Here is a 19,554-nt window from a genome sequence, read left to right as displayed (position 1 = left end):
GAAGTTGCTCTGTTTTTTGGCACATAGGCCATGGGAACATATGGCTAAGACTCTGTGTAAACATATTGGATAGCTGCAGATGATTGGTGTTACCCTGATGGAAGAAAGGTTGATACACAGAAACATAGGGAATGGTTGTACCTGTTGCAAGGTGAGCACTTCTGTGCATTAATCTGTGTAAAGTAGAACCAAACCTGTGTCTCTTCATCTGCTTCTGCCTCTTCCCCTTCCCAGTTACATGCATTTCCACTGCTCAAGTCCTTGAGCCCCTGGGAGATTTTCTAGCTCTTTTGCATAAGTGCAATAGTGGGAGCATTTAGTACCTCCTTTTCCTTTGCACTTCCTCTCAGAGGCTTGGCATTTCCCTGCAATTTCCCATCCCCACCGTTCAGCATCTGATATTCCTGCCCATACTTGTCTTTGCAGGGGGTTCTTCTTTCTCTTTTCTCTCCCCACCTGATCACATTCAGTTTGGGAAGTCCTGCATCTTTCCCACTCTCTTTCCTCTACAACAGTTTTTATTTTCTTAACACCTCTACTAATACACTCCAGTTTTGATGGAAAGATAGATCTTGAGAGAGACATCACTGATGGATCCTTCTCTCTATAGTGGATTGGAAAAAAACCTAACTAGCATAACACTCTCATGTTTACATGTGTACATATTTGGGCACCAAACTTTAGCAAGGTTTGGTTATTTTTGATCTTGATTCTATCTTCTCATGAAAAATTTGTTTAAAAAATAATATTTGGATCTTCCTTAAAAATTTCTTAGATGGAGAGGATAACTGAACGTAAGTCATGGCATATAATTAAATTGCCATTTTATTTTAAAAATATTCAAAGTAAAATTTGAAATATATTTTTACATGCTCATTTCTCCCTCTCTACTTCTGTCTTATACGCACAAAATCCTGCAATCTATTCTTCAAGCTCAATATTGGCTTCAGCGAAAGATAACAGTGACGTTGAAGAATTTTTCATTATCCCTTGATCTTTCTAATTTTCAAGTCAAACACAGATATTCCTCCAAAATTGAAGAGATGCTCTCAGAAATTGGAGTGCTTATTTGTGAGGTCGTATAAAATCTTTTCTTCTCTTTCCTTTTCCCAGTTGGCCTCTTTCCTACAAGCAGAAAGCAACGCTTCAAGGGAAACAAACAACCCCTCCACACACACCTTTTTAGTCACATGTTCTATGCACTAATCCAAAACCAACACTTAATATGTGAGAATTTCTTCCTTCTCTGTTGAATTCACTACTCCTGTCACAGCAAATCCTGCAAACCATTTTGGTGAATAAAAACTTTGATTTATGGCCAAGTAAAAAAATGCCTTTTTCAGTAGACCCACTCTGTAGGACTCTTGTTATAGAGGATAATTCAGTATTCAGAATTAATGTCACTGGGTTCTCCTCACTCATGAAATCCTGGCATTGCTAAGAAAAGAGAAAGATACCTCTAAGGTGAATGCAGAAGAGCATGAGAAACCAGCTGGGAGTGTGTGGGATTAAACTTGGCAATGGATAGGTTGTTTTGTTTTTCTAGTTGGCTCAAGTTGTGATGCATGAAGAGTTGCCTTTTGGACCTGATACTGGGAGAAGAGGAGGTGAGCTGGCTGGTAGACGGAGGAGTGGGAAGATTGGTGGTGGTGAGGGTCAGGTGCTGTTGAATGGGAAGTTGCCTTTCCCTTCCCTCATTTACATCTGTTGGAAATGACTGCACTATTTCATAGAAAGTAAATAAACTATACAGCCTTATTTTGGGTGGAGTTTTGTGTAGTAACAGGGATATGCTAGCTGGGACTTTGCACGTCCTGCTGCAATTGTTGTGGAAAGCCCTCCTTCACCAAGCCTGTTTAATGAGTGTTGTACCGCTGAGTTCTGTCATGGTAAGCAACCAAAGTGTGTATCCAAAACTTAATTTCCTTTTGGTACAGCTGTGGAGGGGAGGCCCTGTCCTGCTCTCCCGAGTTATTTTTGTGGAGTTTCCTTCTCTGTGTAGTTTGGACAGTCTCATGATGAAAGCTAATTTAATGGTCAGTCTGTTAGAGATGAGTAGGGAGAGAGAAGTGGCTGAGGGCAGGCTCAGGACACTTGAAGCACTGGTACTCAGTTGAAGGGAATGACATTTCCGTATTTGGTTAGGCTGTCCCAGTCTCCAATGGCCACTCTACAAGGAGCCTCCGCTATCTGTTATGGGGTGGTGAGACGTGTTGTTGTGACTTTCACATGCCAAAGGCAAGCTTGCTATCATCTTCAGCTATCTTTTTCTTTCATTTATGGGCCAGTGATGACTTTCTTTCTCCTCCCTGCCCAAAGGGAAGGCAAGGCCCTAATCACCCTGTTGATTTTTTCCCACCAGAAGATGCTGATGAGGCCTCCATATCTACAGAAACACCCCTCTTCTCCTCAGATGCTCCCGCTAGACTTAGTCGATTGCAGCTGCGCTAAGAGCTTGTAGCACTATCCCTTTAACATAAACTTAGGGCTTTGAAGGAAATTAACTTGTTTGCGTAGATAGCACAAATGGGAATATTTTGAAAGGGCAGCTTGATTCCTGGGTTTGGGTAATACAGTCTCAGATTTGAGACTTGGGATTGGTGAGAGACTGAGAACAACAACAGTTCCTTGCAGATGTACCGGGGTGTGCTGCCAGCGCCTGAACAGGAGGCTCCTGCAGACGCTTCCTTTGCTCATGAGTCTGTCTTTGTGCCCAGTTTGTGGGAAAGAGAGTTGTGTGCCTGCTTAAGGGATCTGCGTGTGTGTGTTTGTGCGCTTAAAGAGAAGGCAAAGGAAAGTGAGAATGGGAGTGGGGAGGGAGAATCTAGATATTTGTTTTTTCCAAGTCCCATCCACTTTCTCAGAAGTCTAAACAAGGAAAGAGTCAATAAACAGGCATTAAACAGCACTTGGCTGGAAACATTTCTGCTTTGTGCCTTATGGGTAACTGTGAGTATATTGGGGATATGGCACGGTTCCATCTGTATTATGTGGTGTAAAACAAACATTTTCTTCTGGAAAGAAGAGTTGCTTGTCTTTCACTTGCAAGCTTTTGTTCATTTGTTTGTTTGATCCCTGTCCTTTGGTACTTTCAGGCAAGAAAAATAGTTTTTCTTGAGTACCTTGTTCAAAGACTGGTCTGTAGAGACAACTCTAGTATTCAGCAAAGTGTGAAGAGCACTCACCTGCAATCACACAGACCTTACTTTTTTAGGTGGTAAAATATTTACCCAAGGTCAAACTTCCTCCAGTACAAATGGAGCTAAAAACATAAGCTTTATTCTGTCTGAAAAGGCAGGATTCCTTGAGATATCACAGCATATAAATAATTAGAAGGAGCGTGTAGATTCAGGGGATGTCCTGAAGACTTATCCCTGTTCCAGACATGAATATTTCCAAATCATCCAGGAACAAATATTGCTCCCAGTATTGAACAGCATCTTGGTTAGCAGATAGCTTTTGCAGAGGCAGTAGGGCCAGGAGTAAGGTGTTGGGACAGGTTCAGCAAAGCCTTTGTACATGTACATAACTTTAAATATATACACAGATTAATGAAGTTGAGAAGGCATCACTGATCATCTCATCCAATCTCTGGCAAAATTTTCTCTTATGAGTCTTATAACATGTTCACAGGTTTCTCATGTCCATTCAGCAAAACATAAAAGAACATGCTTTCTTCAGAAATGCACGTACATATGCTTAACTTCAGGGATGCATTTATTAAATGAAGCACTTACAGTTAGATGTATTCTGAAATGCCAGTAGGTAATGCTAGGCAACTGTCAGAGGTGATTGGTCTTCATGAGTCTGCTTCTGGAGAGAGATGGGGTACCCCAGAGGGCAGTTTTTAGAGTACCTATTTCTCTCCATTGACTCTGGAAGGGGGCAGAGGTTATAAATTATGCATCGTGATTAGATGCCTAATGTGGATCTGTGTTATTGCCCTCTTTCTGTTGAATAACTTTTTTCATATCTATAAGATGCAAAGTCTTACAAGTTTAATCCTAGAAGTCCATAGAATACCTAGTGTTAGTGTAGGAAGCAGACTTACCTAAACCAGTTCTGCTGGTGGTTACCTGCTGCCCTCCAGTTCCCCCAACTCTCCCATTCCCATGGTCCTCACATCCATTTCTGCCATTTCCCCCAGTGCTAATGGCCAAAGAAAATAATGAGTTAGAGACTCTTTCTTCTCTCTGCTTTATATTCCCACTTCATTTGCTCTCTAAAACTTTTCCTGGTTTGTTGTCTTTTCTAAAGAAAGCTCTCTAGGGTTTGTCTCTGTTGTGCAGCTGCACAACAGTCAGGAATGGTGATTTGTGTAATGCCATAAACATAATTTGTCAACAAAAGGTCATTTTTTTGGTGTTTCTACCAGACTAGAGTTTCTGGGACATGGCTGAGAAACTGGAGGGAATTCAGAGGAGAGCTGCTTGCTTAGAAGTGTTGGAATATAAAACTTCCAAAGGAAAACTAGAACGGAGATGTGTTCAGCCTGAAAGCAAAAGTGTGGGTGAAGATGTGCGGGTAGGGAAAGACATAGCTGCAACCTATTCATACGTTGAAGAGATTTTACAAAGGATGTGGTGTGCTTGTTTTCATTACCCAGTGAAGGTAGAGCAAGGAATAAAAAGCCTCAATTACAGCAGAGGAAATGTAGCTTAAATTTTAGGAAAAACTTGGCAGCTTTGTAGTCACCGGTGGTACAAGCCATTGAATCTCCCTGGATGTGATGTGCAAGGTGAGACAAAGTACCCTATGAGACAGAACCAAAGACGGAATATGGAAGTCCATCCTACAAGGAGGGGGAATGGACTAGCGAGTCCAGCAGAGTGCTGTGTCAGCTGACATGAGGATATGTATTGCTCACCAACAGATTGGTTCATCAGGAGATTAGCAGGCAAACAGAAGTGGCCAAACAGGAACTAGTGGTACAGATTGTGACTCATATTTGTGGTCCCACTTGATTACTGAGTGAATCTCTTTAGAATTGGGGATGGCTCCAAATACCACTGAGCTGGGCATGGGAGAGAGAGAAAAGAGAGGCAACTAATGAGGCTGTGAAGAGAGAGGGTGTGGGATTGTCAAAGACCCCACAGGCTACATCTGTGCTCTCACGTTAATTTGAGGTTTGAGTCTGCAGTCAGACACTCCGAGGTGTCTGCCTGCTGGGCCACACTTTCACTCCAGTCTGGGATGAGTCTGCTGGGTTCTTGGGCAGCAGTGTCTGAGCACAGTGAGGGATGTGCTGGTTTACAGCAAGCCTCTCTCCATGAGGCACTGTAGGTACAACCAGCTCAGCCCTGGGTGCAGAAAACTGCAGAAGACAACCAGGCATAGCTAGCTAAGATGTATGGAAATAGCTCAAGTAATTAGGAGCACAAATTTGCCTTTGCAAAGGTGTATTAGTTCCCTAATCACTTTGGTGTATTCCTCCATCCCCCAAAAATAGATAGAAGAAAGAAAGAGGAAGATCTATGCATAGAAGACAGATAGATGTAAGGATGTTGGACTGGAAAGGTGAGCTAGGGAAGAAATAACGAAAATAACTCCAAAAGCTAGGAGAGTGGAACAGAGTTAAACACATTAAAGAGAGAAACATTTGGAGAAAAGGTAGGGTTGGCAATAGGAAAAAATGTAGTCAAGAAAGAGGACAAAGTGGAAGGATTTTTTTTAAGAAGTGAAGGAAATGAGAGTCAGATAATACAGTGTGGATGTAGTCATGCTAAGCATACGGAGCATGATGATGAATGTGGCCCCAAGGTTAGATAATAGAAGACAACGTTCTGTATAGACTTAGACAGTATCCTGTTTCTGAGATGTGAACTTGAACAATTTCTGCCAGGGATTTTTGGAAAGAGAGTAATAATTTTATTTTGAACAATAGAAACAATTCAAAATTACTATGCAATAAGTAGAAATTGCATCAATTTATGAAAAATGAAGCAATCCAGTATTATCACAGTATCCTCTTTCTGCCTCTTTTGCAGTCCTCCCCCTTTCTTTTCAGTTCTGATTCCAAAATTAAGTATAGGGTCAATCTTTTTCTCCTTAGCAATTGCATCAGCCATAGGAATGTATCACGTGGTAAGTGAAAGAATATGAATAATTCAGAAGAAAATTTTGAATCATTTAAAAAGCAGAAGCTTCACTTTTCATTGTTAACCTGTTCCCATATAATGTGAAATCTACAAAAATCACATTGCAACTTCTGGAGAAAAAACATTGAAAGTATTTGAAAATATTCTTGCATTCTATTAATTGTATCCAAAGAATATTTCAAACTCAGAGTTTTCCAAAACTGTGTTTCATGTTTCATGAAAAAATCAGAAGATAATTAAATACCGAGTATGTGCTGCCTAAACAGGAAACGCCATATGTATTTCCAGAAATAATTGTGGCCATAAAATATAATCACCTTTGCCTCTAAGATTGATGGAAAATGTAACACTTAGTTAACCAAAACCAACTGTATTAGGGAATTAACATGCTCTTCTGCTATCATTATCATGCATATATATGCCACCATCGTTGCTCGTTAGTGTGCATTTTTGGCTCCTGTAATATCAGCATGACTAGAAAACAGCCTTTGACTGGGCCTAAGCCAAAAAGCTTAGCAACAAAAACATAAAGAGAAAAGCCAGTTCAATACAGAGAAGATAAGAGCAGGAGATCAGAGTGAGGAGTTTGTTCCCCAGTTTAGTCACTGATTTGTTGTATGGCCTTTCAAGAGGGACTTTATCCTCTCCTGACTGAAGGCTCATGCCTCATTTTCCTCACCTGTGAAACAATAAGAAGACCGAATCACTTTGCCTCTGCGGCTGTGAATGACCAAATGACACAGCATTTCTAAAGCACACGGAGACCCTCCAGCAAGAAATTGCTACAGGGAAGGCAAGTGCGATGCTAATCACCTCTCATGCATGCATCATGATTAATGAGTCTCAGAAGGTTGTTCAGGGCAGTGAAGCTGCTGGTTATGATGGCATTAATACGCATTTGCATTTCTTTGACAGCAGTATTAGCACCCGCATCCCACAGGGGGTATCAGGGCTGCGCTCTCCAGGGATGGTTGGGGGTATCCTACCATTCAGTTCCTGCCCTGTTGATCTCTTCCCACCAGCACTCTGTCGGCTCACCGAGGCTCTGGGCTGCCGGCATGCAGGCGTAGTTCCACAGTCTGTCAGAACCTTCCTTCTTGCTGAAAACACTCCTGACGGCCACAATCACCTGCCCGTGCGGGCACTGGAAGTTGAAACCCTGACGGTACACGTTAACCCATTCATCGTTATCTCCATAGTTATAGGGACCATAGTAATAGTCACCATACTGGCCCCATGCCACGGTCACCAGGGGCAGGAATACACAGAGAAGGATGAGGTCCATCCTGAGGATGTTCCTGGCTTAGAAATGCCCCACTGGTTTGTTGGGCTGGCCCTTTTATATCGCCTCTAACATTTGGCTTCCAGATGTTATGCTTCCAGATCCAAGTGCAATGTGTCATTGCTTAGCAAACCTTCTCTGAGTTACAGACACGTCCAATTACTTTTAAGGTGGAATTCTGCAAGTACAGTAAGTTTGCAGGCCCTAAGAGCAGGGTCTTCCCACCACCACAACCCATCTGTGATCCCTTGCTGCAGAGCTACTGTATAGAGCAAGATACACAGTGTAGTACAATTGTCACAGACATCCCACTTTTATTCTCAAGACAGCAGTTAAGTTTGAAAACTGCTTTGTTTGAAAGTAAAGCTCCATTTGAAGTTACCATTTCCCACCAGTAGTAACATGCAACAAAATGTGATCATGTGTGTCTCCCCACCCTCTTTTCCCTAAATAGGTGTGACATGATTCTGCCAGTCCCTAAAAAGAAGGGAATCGGGCAAGGTAGGGGAATTCGCTGCTCCTGTTGTAAATAATCCTCTAGGCATTTTGGTTTGGTTTGGTTGGTGGAGCCGGAATGACTGGGACTGGCTTGGCATGGAAACAGCCCACCCTGAGAAGCTGGGCATTGGCTTCTTCCATGCAGAACTGATTTTGCTATGACTCTGTGTGAGCGCTGTAAAACTGTGGACTTGGTAGATGTTTTAATGTGAGGATAAAGCACATAAGCAAGTTACGGTGAGATAAGCTTCATGTGTCACCACAGCCTATTGAAGTCTTTAAGCAAGGGCCTTTAAGCTACCTTGCATTTATCACAGGCTAGGAACATGGGGCTACTGCTGAGGAACTGCTGTGCTGCGAATTCAAAACCTGGCTTGCCACTTGGAAATGTGTTTATATGCCACATGAACCTGGCAGCTGAGAGCTGCTGATCTAGCTCGGTGCCTCACCTCCAGCTGTAGCAGCCCCAGATGCTTGGGGAGGAGGGCTATGGAGACTGCAGAGAACAGCCCTTTCTTTGGAGCTGCCCTCCTCTGGATCTTAGGTAACAGGAGGGGACACAGTAGACAAAGTCTGGAGAGAGGAAATTTAAGATTAAAAACTCCATAGTTTTTTGATGGGCACCAGGGTGCAGACTTGAACCACACTATCTCACATGAGTTTTTCAGCTCAATCGGTAGTGTATGTTTTTTCCGTCTTCCTTCCTTAGACACATAGCCAACGTCTGGGAGCACTGGACACTGCTGTATATGCCTGAGAGGCATTCTGGAAGATGTTTTAGCAGGAAGCTCCACATTGTCATCTATATATGATCTTCACCTTACATAAACATTTATAAACACCATTCCTTGGAAGGAAATCTTCACATAACCCACACAAAATCAGGGGCAAGAAGAGATGAGAAGGGGGAGGATGGCTCTGTGGAGAGTAGGGCAGTCTTCCTTTGCCTACCTTTGACACGTGTGTGAAGCTTCGAGGTGTCTGTTGTCACTTCCTACATACAGTCTGCCCTGCCTGATCCCTGTTGGTGGGTAGGGTGGCACTTCCATGCTGCACTGTGATCAAGAAGTGGTTTGGCTGGGGGAAAAAGCTGTGCAGGGAAGATAGTGAACACGAGAGATGTGGAACTAGAACTCCCTGTAGCAGTCATGGCAGTGCAGACATGTCCTGACCAGGGACTGCCTGAAGAGCTACAGTTCTATGTTTCTGGATCCAGTGCTTTCTGGGAACTTTTAATATTAAATTTCATGCTTCATTCTGATGCTGAATAAAAAAAGAAGAGAGCAGAATTTCTCATAGGAGGGACATGATGCTTTTAATGACCTTGGAGGAGGGTGGTATTTGTGAGTGGGAGGAACTGTGATTTGAAAATTCCTGTAGAGGTTAAAAAAAGAGAATAGTGTACATACATGAATTTTGTTTCTGAGTAATGCTCATTCAGCTCTGCAGTTCACAGCTGCTTGGTTCATGGACCAAAGCTGAGGCTACATGCAACTTGTTTCGCTAACATTTCATACCATTGCTCCCACCCAGGTAATTCCACTGACGTTGCCAGTGCTGAGAGTTGCAATTTTAACTGTGTTTCCATTTACTCACTGGCATGTTAATCCCTATGCCTTATGCTGTTCTGACCAGTGAATCACACATAGCAGTTCAAAAGCCAGTGGCTAGAAGAGCTGCAAACTAGCCTTCAGCTTGGTGACCTTGGTTGGCTTCAGCTAGAGTTTGCACTAGGAGGAAACTCAACGATATTTAAAAATCAGTCCCTCTCTGAAATTACTTACCCTATAATTTGACTTTAAAAACGTCAGCTGCATGCGTTGTACATCCAATCTTTGGAAAAGCAGAAATTGTCAATGAAGTAGCAAATATGAGGGGCTAGGGCCAACCTTTCATTACAGTTGCTTGCCGTGGAATCTATTACATTGGCTCGTAATCTTATTCCCTGTCAGTTCTTAGAAATGCTTCATTTAATCCACACAAACAAGTATTTAATTTCTGTCTTGCCCAATGATAGCAGATGAAAGTGATTGTTCTTGATATCGCCCCCGCCTCCCCCGGTCTGACTTCAAAGTTCGTTCTGCTTTGAGCACAGTTTGGACTAGAGGCCTTAGGAGAGATGTCCCTTCGAACCTGAATTATTCTCTGTTTCTCTCCTGCTGCAATACTAGGTGCAGAATTACTTAGTGTGGCAGGCATTATTAGTGCTTTGGAACCATTAGGAGAAATGCTGCAGTATTCTCTTACCATGCCATGTTACAGCCATGAAATGCAGAGAGTTTGCAGTGCTTTGAACTAAAATCATAGGCACAGTAGTACTATTCAAATGAATAACAGTAGCCAGCTTAATGGGTTTTATTTTAGCACCCAAGCTCTATGCTAAAATAGGGGAAAGAACAGAAAAGCTTTATTTAGTATTTGGCAAACACAGAGCCACTAGAGCTGCAATGAGAATAGCAAGGGTTCAGACTTGGTCAGTGACAGGTGCAACTAGACCTGTATCTACAAACTGGGTTGCATGAAAGTAATGTCATCTGGTTTTATTGGAGTAGCTGTGTTGCTGATGTTCCTGCACCTGCAAAGGTCTGACTCAGGGGCAACCATTTTTTTCCCCACTATGAGGGCAGAAGGAGCATATAACGGTGTTATCGCACAGCACTTCATCCTTCCGATGCACAAGAGTGATTCCATCCCATATTACTCAGGACTGTAGCCAGAAGTGAAACTTGGCATTTTGTGCTGGTGAAGGAGGCTGAGGTGTGTATCCCCTGAGCACGGAAGTCCTCTGTACACAAAACAGGTATGGAAGAAGCAGTGACAGTGACAGTAGCAGCAGCACTGTATGTCTGCTTCCAAGCTAATGCAACCGCATCGTGGCATTTCACGGTGCGAAGAAAGTGTTTTTCATGTCAGCTCATTGCATCAGTGAGGTGGCACATTTTGAACACATTTTCCATATTTTATTGCATGCTGTTTCAGAGTGATGCTGGCAGTTCTGATAAAGCCGAGTGGCTTGGATGAGTCAGGGAGGCTGCATGATCTGGGAGCTGTAAATTGAATTCAATAACTGATTACTTTTCCGTACCATCTTTGCAGCATGATTTTTTTTATAAGCTTCCTGCATTGTCAGTCTTTATAAAAGTGTGAGGATTTTGTGTGCCTTTATTATGTTTTTGAAATGAGTTACAGAAGCCTTGGTAAAGTGGAGAAGGATGAAGCTGCTAGAAAGCTGTGCTTCACAAGGGACAAAGATTATACTTGTCAACCTTTTAGCTCAAAGTTATTACCTTCTTTCAGAGTAATGTATATGCTGAAGGCTGGAGTTCATTTGTCAAGGCTTCCTACTGTTCATGATATTTTTTTCTAGCACCTTTCACTTGATGTTCTCAAAGTACTTTGATTAAGTTCAGTCACCTTCTTGAAAAGTAGGAAAGGTTAAAACCCCTTTATTTTACATGGTAAGTCCAGTGATCTGCCCAGTGTCATCCAGTTCCTCAGGGCTAGAAACAGATTTTAAATTCCAGCATCTAGACTGTCAGCATCAGGCTCTACCCTGGGAAAGCACACCTTTTCCCAACCCCGTCTTCCTGCTGCTTCCCTACTGAGACGCTGGCTCAGCATCTACTTTATGTAGCTCTTTCTTTGTAAAAGGGAAGCTACTACTTAAGATCCTGTGATACTAGACTATATTCCAAAGCTCTTTTCTCTTTGGAAGTAGCTGTAGAAAATTCTGATACGATGCCGCCTGGAATATTGCTGTGGAGAAAAAAAGTGCTATTTTTCCAAGGTTATCATAAGCCTTTTGGATTACTTTTGTAATAGCTTCCTGCCTGCATATGTAGTATTAAATCATGGGTTAAGTAATAGAAGCAAATAGGAAATGCAAAACTTAAGTCATAAAGTCTCTGAGGAAAGGGTAAGGAAGCTGCACTGAAACATTAGTAAAGAAACAACTGAAACAAATAGTCCTAGTCTGGGGAACCGGCTAGCTGACATGATAAATCTTTTCCACCTGCAACTATGAAATCTAATATTTTGAAAACGTAGTTTTCAAGTAGTTGGTGAACAACTGATCACCATTCCTAGATCAGATGACACCCAAAAACTGGGTACAAAAGTGACAGTCACAAACCTTTGTAACAAACCTTTCCCTGCTTACACAAAGCTTTGAGCAGGGAAAAGCTGGAGAGAGGAAGAGAGCTAAATTGTGAAAGAGGAGATATCCTTATCAACTGCAAGGTTTTTGCAGACATCCTAGAATGTCTACACAGAATATGCTGCCAACCCAGGAGCCTGTTGCCATCATTACTGACTTCCACAGATCTCTCCCCAGAAAGAATTTCAAATAGATTCACTAGGGGATATTTAACCAGTTCTGATACAGCCATTCCTCAAATCTGGGCATGAGGAACTGTGTAACTTGGCTATTACATACATATAGTAAGAAGTCACGCACAGCTTATGAACAGAAAATGATGCATTTTTTGTTCAGTAATAGTGAAGAAGTTAGATGATTCCTGCTCTGTCTCCTCCTGCATGGTTTAATCACAGTAATACAGGCTTTTGTCGGAGCAGTGATATAACTGTTCCTCCCCACTCTGCACATCAGCCTGTAAAAGCTGTCCTGTTCTTGTAACTCTTACCATTTGGGCTAATAAATTCATTCCCTAAAGTTGTTGCAAATTACAAAGTTGCTGCAATTACAGTGACTCTTCCAGGATCGTTACAATGAGAATTACCGCTTTGCTAAAAAAGGTCTTTTGGTGAGTGTTTGCAATTGCAGTTTCAAATGTCAGGACAGGGCATAGTATTTTTCCAATTACATGTCACTGCTAAAAGCTAGGTGTTTTTTCCTAGTACTCTTCGCTAAAAAAGGTCTTTTCTTATTGCTGTAGCTGTTGTTGTTGTTTTCACTGTTTCATTTAGCATGTATGATTAAAATCCGTAACAGGTCTCTATCTACAGTCCAGTATTAAGCGTAGTCAGGCAGGGTGCAGTGTTTGAAGGTGAAGCTGCCAAAAAGAAAAGAAAAAAGCCTCGAGGCTACAGGAAATTCAGGTGGCATTGATTCAGGAGAGAGCCAAATGCTTCAGGCTGAGTCAGTGCTGAACCTCCTCGCAGATGTAGCAGGCAGCATTTTGCCAGGACCTTTTTATACATGAGTTGAGTAACTGAATCCCCCTTTTCAGAAAAGATTTCCTTATCTTTTTTTAATATAATAGCTTTATATTTACTCTTTGGGCTAAATTCAAGCTTGGATATCTCTGTGCTGTCCAGAAGTTGGTGGTTCCTGCTTGATATAGCTGAAGAGGTGTCTTGGAAGAGCAGTCATTACCAGATCATCAGAGGCAGAAATGTTCTAAAACTTTATATGACTCCTTCAGAAAGAGATTTCTTCTCCAGTGGGTTCTTTGGACATTTGAGTGAAATTGGTATTAAACCTAATGCGTAAGGAGTTTTGAATAGATCTATAAAAATTACCTTTTCCCTCTCTCAACTTGTTTTAAGTTTGGCCTCAAAATGTGTAGCTTGAAGCAGTGAGTAAGTCTGTTGTGATAAAATGGGTAGGAAAAATGTTAAATTCAAATGCAGAAGAAGTTAGAAAAAGCAAGGAGTATTTTTGAGGTATTCTTTCTAATCTGGTAAGAGATACAAAAGAGGTGCAGGTTCTATTTTGTTTGTTTTGTAAGTCTCACACAAAGTTTGTTTCAATGTATGGTTCAGTTACGTTTTCTTTCAGTTTAATCCATGGGAAAACTTTTAGAAAAGGCCACTGCAGCCAGCTGAAGCATTTTCAAAATCTGTGGACTACTGACCTGGGCCTTAATACGGGCCACCCTTTTTCCAGGGGTATGACTGTAGCCATCCAACTGAACAGCATTACGAGGTCAGTCAGCTGTGATCCTTGTCATGGAAACCAGCCGTGTTAGATGGTGAGCAGGTTTCTCCTTCACAGAATTTTGGTATCATAAGAAAGTTCTCACATGGCTTTCTCTAGCATAGACCATGACCTACAGGTCGTAACATCGCTGTGAAATGCTGGAGGGGAAAATCTGAACTAATCACTCATAATAACTCTGCACAGACCCACGGGGTAAGTCTGAGGTCAGGGCTGAATTGATCTTTGACGTGAGTATGGCAGTAGCTGTAATTCACTTACCGGTCATGGGAATGGGACCGAGCCAAACCCAGTTTTCTCTGAGCTAGATAAGGGTGAGAATGTGTATTAGGAGTGTCTCAGTTTTCCATGCGAAGGACCCTATCTCTGCGTGATCATTCAGGCCAGTGCAAAGCGAATTCTGAGTAGGAACACTCAGAGCTTGTGGTGTTCTATACCACTTTTGTACTTTCTTTGTGCAGCCTTCTTTGTGTCAAAGTAAAATCTTAAGAGCTCAGAATGATACTGCTTTAACAGTCACTAAAGCCAGGTGGTATCTGGCAGCCCATGTTATGTGGGAAATGGAAAGAGATGCTTAGTTGGTCCCTCTTGGCCATATGGTTTGTGAATTTGGATAGCTGGAGTGACAGAAATGCAGCTCCCGGCCCAGCTCCCGGTGCCCTCCATCCATTTGCATTCTAGTTGTGAGAATGATTTCTCTTTTCTTTACTTTTTTGCTTTTGTGGTGCTGCAGATGGTGGGGGGGGGGGAAAGGAGGGAGAGAGAAAGAGAAAATTTGGGGAAGGGGCTTCTGCGTCCTGTCACTATAATTCATTGCAGTCTGACCTTCTGGATTTTCAGCCCTGCTCAGCCATCCACTACTCCTCATGTGACTGTCACCTCACATTACTGTAATTAGCAACTGCCAGCCCCAGAGATTTGATGGTGGAAATGAGAAAGTCTGAGAAGCTCTCTGCCAATTTAAAATTAACCCTGTCACTGCAGAACAGAGTGTCCTGCTCCAAAAGTAGCTCCTTAGCATTAGCACTGAGACAATCCTGTGCTCCCGCTGCTGCAATCCAGCTCCCTTGACTCACCCTGCTTTGTTCTCCGTGTGTCCTCCCAGCTCCCAGGGCTGCTTCACCCTCTTTCCTCCCCACATGCCACCCCTCTTCGCTGGGTATGAGACGTGGAGCTGCTGATGAGAGCGCTCAAGCCGACAGTCCCGGAGTCCGTGCAGGTGGATGATAAATGTGGCTTTCCGTGGCTGTGCCAAACGAGGTCTGTCTGCCCAGCCTCAGAAAAGACCCTGCTGCTCTGCGCATGTCTCTGTTATCTCCTTCCCCTCTGCCTGGGACTTCACCCCGCTCTGTGCGAGCACCGAAGAGTACAAAACCACCTGGGTCCCTGCCCATTTATGCAGCCATTGGTTCGTGCTGCTGTCTAAGACTCGCCATCCTTATTGCTGGGGATACCTCAGCCGGGCGGATGAAAGCTAGGTCAGATCTGCCGCCTCATGCTACAAGTTCCTCACCTTTGTAAAGGGATTAGAGACTTTCTCCAAGTGAGACTGGCAACTGCTGTTGTCCAGGCCCTCGTTACATGGCATTTACAAATCTTGCTTCATTATCTTGTAAGCAGGGGGTGGCTTGAGGTCATCCTTGTTGCTACTCTGTTCAGCTAATTAGGAGCAGCTCCTGCTCACCTGCTGTGCAGAGGTGGCAGCACAGTGACAGCTAAAAGGATAGTGGCCTTCCCCCAGGAAGTATCTGGGGATTCAAACAAAAAATTGGAACGTGGAGAGTGCAACAGTATCTGACACCCAGTCTCTGTAGTCATTGTATCTGTTCAAACAAAGAGAGCGCTGTCAGGTAACAAAGATCCCAATAGTCCTACAGTTCAACTGGGTGATGAACTATTTCACTGCATGCGACAGCCAGGTTTGACACTGCCCTGGCTCATAAACCATTCTGATAGAGTTCGCATAAAACCAAAAATAAAATTGCTTGACCTATTCTGCACCCTTCTGTACAAGTCCAGGCTTTTTTACTCCTTAGTTCATAAAAGCTGGTACCCTCTAATTCTTTAGGATAAGGCCATACCCTTTTTTGCAGTAGTTCCATGCTGCCATAATTAGTGCTGATCCATGATATGCTTTCCTCCCCCCCCCCCCCCCCCCCCGCCTTGTTGTTACAAGCAATTACAATGATCACTATTGCTTCAAATTGCCTATTTCTTAGTTCAGCTTCTCTGGGGGGCTGAGGCAGATCAGCTCCTCCCCATCACTGCCGGAAGCATAGCTGAGAGCCCCTGAAACATAATTTCATATCTGGTCTTTACATGCATGAGGCATGAAGTTCCTGAGCCTGCTGTGAGCTTTCAAACATGCAGATTTGCCTTTGCACCACACAGCTTATGCCTTATGCCTATCCACATGGCAGGCCATTTTTGCAAGAGCAATTTTGTATTTTGTTGGTGTGCCTGACACCATGCTAGATCCCAGCAGTAACCGTGTTCACCAAGAAGCAGGAAAATGCCTACATAGCTATTACTGCATTTAGCTTTTCTAATCACATCAAATTCTGATGGCCTGTCAACTACATCCACAGAATAATGCATCATTTCATTTTCTTTATGCTATGCTCTAGGTTATTTTATTGCATTGAGAGCTCCAACAGCTTTATTAGGGCAGCAGACTCCCCATTTCTCTTCTCACCTTTAGCATATTTACAGCTGCTGCTCATCACCAGAGAACACTGTGGGTCTGTGGAAGAGTAGCCTTGAGAGTACATAAACTTGGTGTTATTATTTGCGTTATATGGATAATTGAAGAGTGAATTGTTGCCAGTAAATGCAGATAGACATGGCAAGAAGGAAGAAGAATCAGCACAACTCTAAAAAAAATCTCTGGAAATAAAGTTATGTGTTTGGGTTGTTCATAAGGTGAGTCATTAGAAAAGTAGGCATGACAGGCACTAGTGGAATAGTTTGTGCTTGTATTTTGTGACTGCCTTCAAGGGAATATGACATGATTAAGAGAATTTTCTGCTCATTACTGAAATGCCTGGCTAAATTTTACGTCCACGCAGCGCAATGCAAAGTGTCAGCACCCATTGGTTCTGGAGCTCATGATTTAAGCTAACTAGAAATGTTTGTGGCTAAGTCTTGCACTACTAGATTGAGGTGCCTCTGTATCCATACCCAGTGACATTTTCTGGTGAAGCATGGAAAATGGAAGGGTTTGTCTTCAGTAGCCGGCAAATACTTGGCACCAGCTGAAGGAAATAAGGGCCAGAAGTCACTGTTGTACTAACCTTGGGCAGCAACACTGTGCCTTCCTCATATTGCAATGAGCACAACATAGTTCAGGTTGGAAGGCACCTCTGGAGGTTTCTGATTCAACCTCTTGTTCAAATTAGGGTTGGCTGATGACCAGGTTGCTCACAGCTTTATCCAGTCTTGAAAACTCTAAGGCTGGAGAACGCACAACCTCTCATTTTTCCACCTGCAAAGAGAGTATAAGTTACAGTGCATGGCAATGTAATATCTTTGTGACCAGAGGAACTCGGTAACTGAATCAAAGCTGCTGTTATTCTGCTACTTGTGCACTCCTCTGCTCTGTATCTGTCTTTATCACTATCCCCTTCAAGCTGTTATATTGAAGATGGTATATTTTTCACTTTAGGAGGTATGTCCTGCCTCTGAGACCTCAGAATATTTAGCAGCATGGATGCAGATGCATGCCACACATGCAGTGAAAGTCAAAGACTGTTTCTCAGCCTATATTAGGCGCATTTGCTAGCTCTCACCTGGTTATTTTTATGAAGGATGCAAAAGCCAGCAGCTGAAAAGAGTGCATCAATGTTCTTTTATGCCAGCAATGGGCTAGACCGATTGCCTGGGGAACTATCACTGTCCCTAACCCAGTAGCGCTGCAACTCTCCAGATGTCCTGGCAACCTTGCACCCAATAAAAGAACTGTGCTAACTGCTTGAAACCCTTTTTATATCTTCCTTCCAACAATATTTTCGTGTATTTAACCCGAAGCTTCAGAGTATCAGCGGTGCAGGGGGAGGGGCTGGTTTAGTAACTCCTGGAGGGCTGGTTTAGTAAATCCTGGAGTCCTGGGTTAATAAATCCTGACACTCTGGGTTGAGTCACAGCTCAGACTGGCTCTGCCATGAGACTGTTCTGTATCCTTTAGCAAATTACTTTGCCTCTTCATGTTCCTGTTTGGCCTTCTGCTCATTTTTGGTCTTTCTTGCCTAATTCTGTAAGCTCAATTGTTAAGTTACTGTCTCTTACTATGGATTTGACAATCAATGTCTTGCAACCCCAGGTAAATACCCATATTCCCCAGCAATTAACTATTTGTTTCTTGCTTCTTGCTCTCTATATTTTTACAGGAAAACTCACAAGTATCTCTATCTTGTCCTATTGTGGAAGAAGGTGGGGAAAAAATCTTCCAACTATTCAGCAGAAGATGAAAAATTGTTTCTTACCCAGCAGTTATAATAAGTACTATGAGCCTGTCTCTCTAGATATATGATTTCCTGTCATTAAATGAATTTGACATTTACAGCTGCTTTTATTTCTTCCAAGAGCCTTGTCTCTTTTTTCCCACTTAAAGTGCTGTTGTGCTCAGAAAATCGTTGTTAATACTGGCACCGTGGGGGCTCCATATTTCTTATGTCAAATCTACTCAGAGCACAAGCGTGCGGATTGACAGCAAGAAACTGCCTGGCTTTTGTGGCCTTTGGGTCATGGTGGAAAAGGCCTTTGCTAACTCAAAACGCTGCAAACCCGGATCTCAGAGTCTGCCTGAACTGTGCAGAAGTGATGTAGGGCTATGAAGGAGAGCATGACGCACAGTGCCAAGAATAGGCTGTGCAAGAAAAGCAGAGACAGCAGGCTTCTCTCCCTTGTCCCGCTCTTGCTGCTACGGAGGATTTATGACGTTGTAACAGGCTTTGCCGTGAGTTGAATATGAATAGCACTTCTCCCGGACTGTAGTACAATCAGCATTTTTGCTGCATTGGCTTCATTGCCTTTGCTTCAGTACTCCAGTGAGCTGACTGGCAAAGTCCAAAGCTGCATACTAAGATCCCTGCAGCACTGCAGGCAAAATAATGCCCAAGCTGCAGGAATAAGGAAATAATGTACCTCGTAAGCGCCCTTCGCTTAGGCAGAGATTCCCTGGGGAACAATGAGAAACCTGGAGAGGGTGTTGCCAAAAATTCCTTCTTCGCTGTCATCCACTGCAGAGAAAATAATTAGCATATAGTTACTGCTCTACCAATTGCCTGATACGGTCTCTGCCTTCCGCAGCAGAGAATTGCTGGCTGCCTTCATACACAACGGACAGATCCAGATTTCCATAAACATGAGGCTGGGATGATGGGATTGCTTATCACTTCACCAAGATGAACCCCAATTGGAAAAAGCAATTTCATTGCAGGATGTACATCTTTTACCAGCTTACCCTATCCATTGTTGTCTCTTGCTTACAGTCTAAATATGAGACTCTCGAGCAAGGATCATTAGGTGTTCAGTGCTGAACACAACGGGATCCTGATCTTCCTTCATTAATCACTATCACCATCACATCAGCATTTATTTGTTTACATTCTCTGTTCTTTCAGTAGGAAGCTTTGCTGGGAACCATAGTGGTAATAAGGATAGAGCTCTGCTTTTCTCAGCCACACCTCCTTTTAAGAATATAAATGGCTTAGCTCTTTATGGCACCCAAAATGACATATTTCCACAGATGCCAGCAATTATTTTCTGAGTTGGCTTTT

The 19,554-nt window shown here is 42.9% G+C and overlaps 1 protein-coding gene across 1 annotated transcript in view; it reads right to left on the bottom strand.

The window, feature by feature from the left end:
- The window catches only part of DPT (dermatopontin), a 26,833-nt gene extending 19,450 nt beyond the window's left edge, over positions 1 to 7,383 (bottom strand). The window contains exon 1 of the mRNA XM_009891615.1: positions 7,085 to 7,383. Within this exon, the coding sequence (XP_009889917.1) occupies positions 7,085 to 7,383 (299 nt within the window). The remainder of the gene's footprint in view (positions 1 to 7,084) is intronic.
- Between the last annotated feature and the right edge of the window lie 12,171 nt (positions 7,384 to 19,554).

The sequence above is a fragment of the Charadrius vociferus genome, unplaced genomic scaffold (genome assembly GCF_000708025.1).
Source record: "Charadrius vociferus isolate BGI_N301 unplaced genomic scaffold, ASM70802v2 scaffold329, whole genome shotgun sequence".
NCBI classification, from domain to species: Eukaryota; Metazoa; Chordata; class Aves; order Charadriiformes; family Charadriidae; genus Charadrius; species Charadrius vociferus.
The sequence above is the reverse complement of the archived record's forward strand: the minus strand, read 5'-3'. Positions and strand labels throughout refer to the sequence as shown.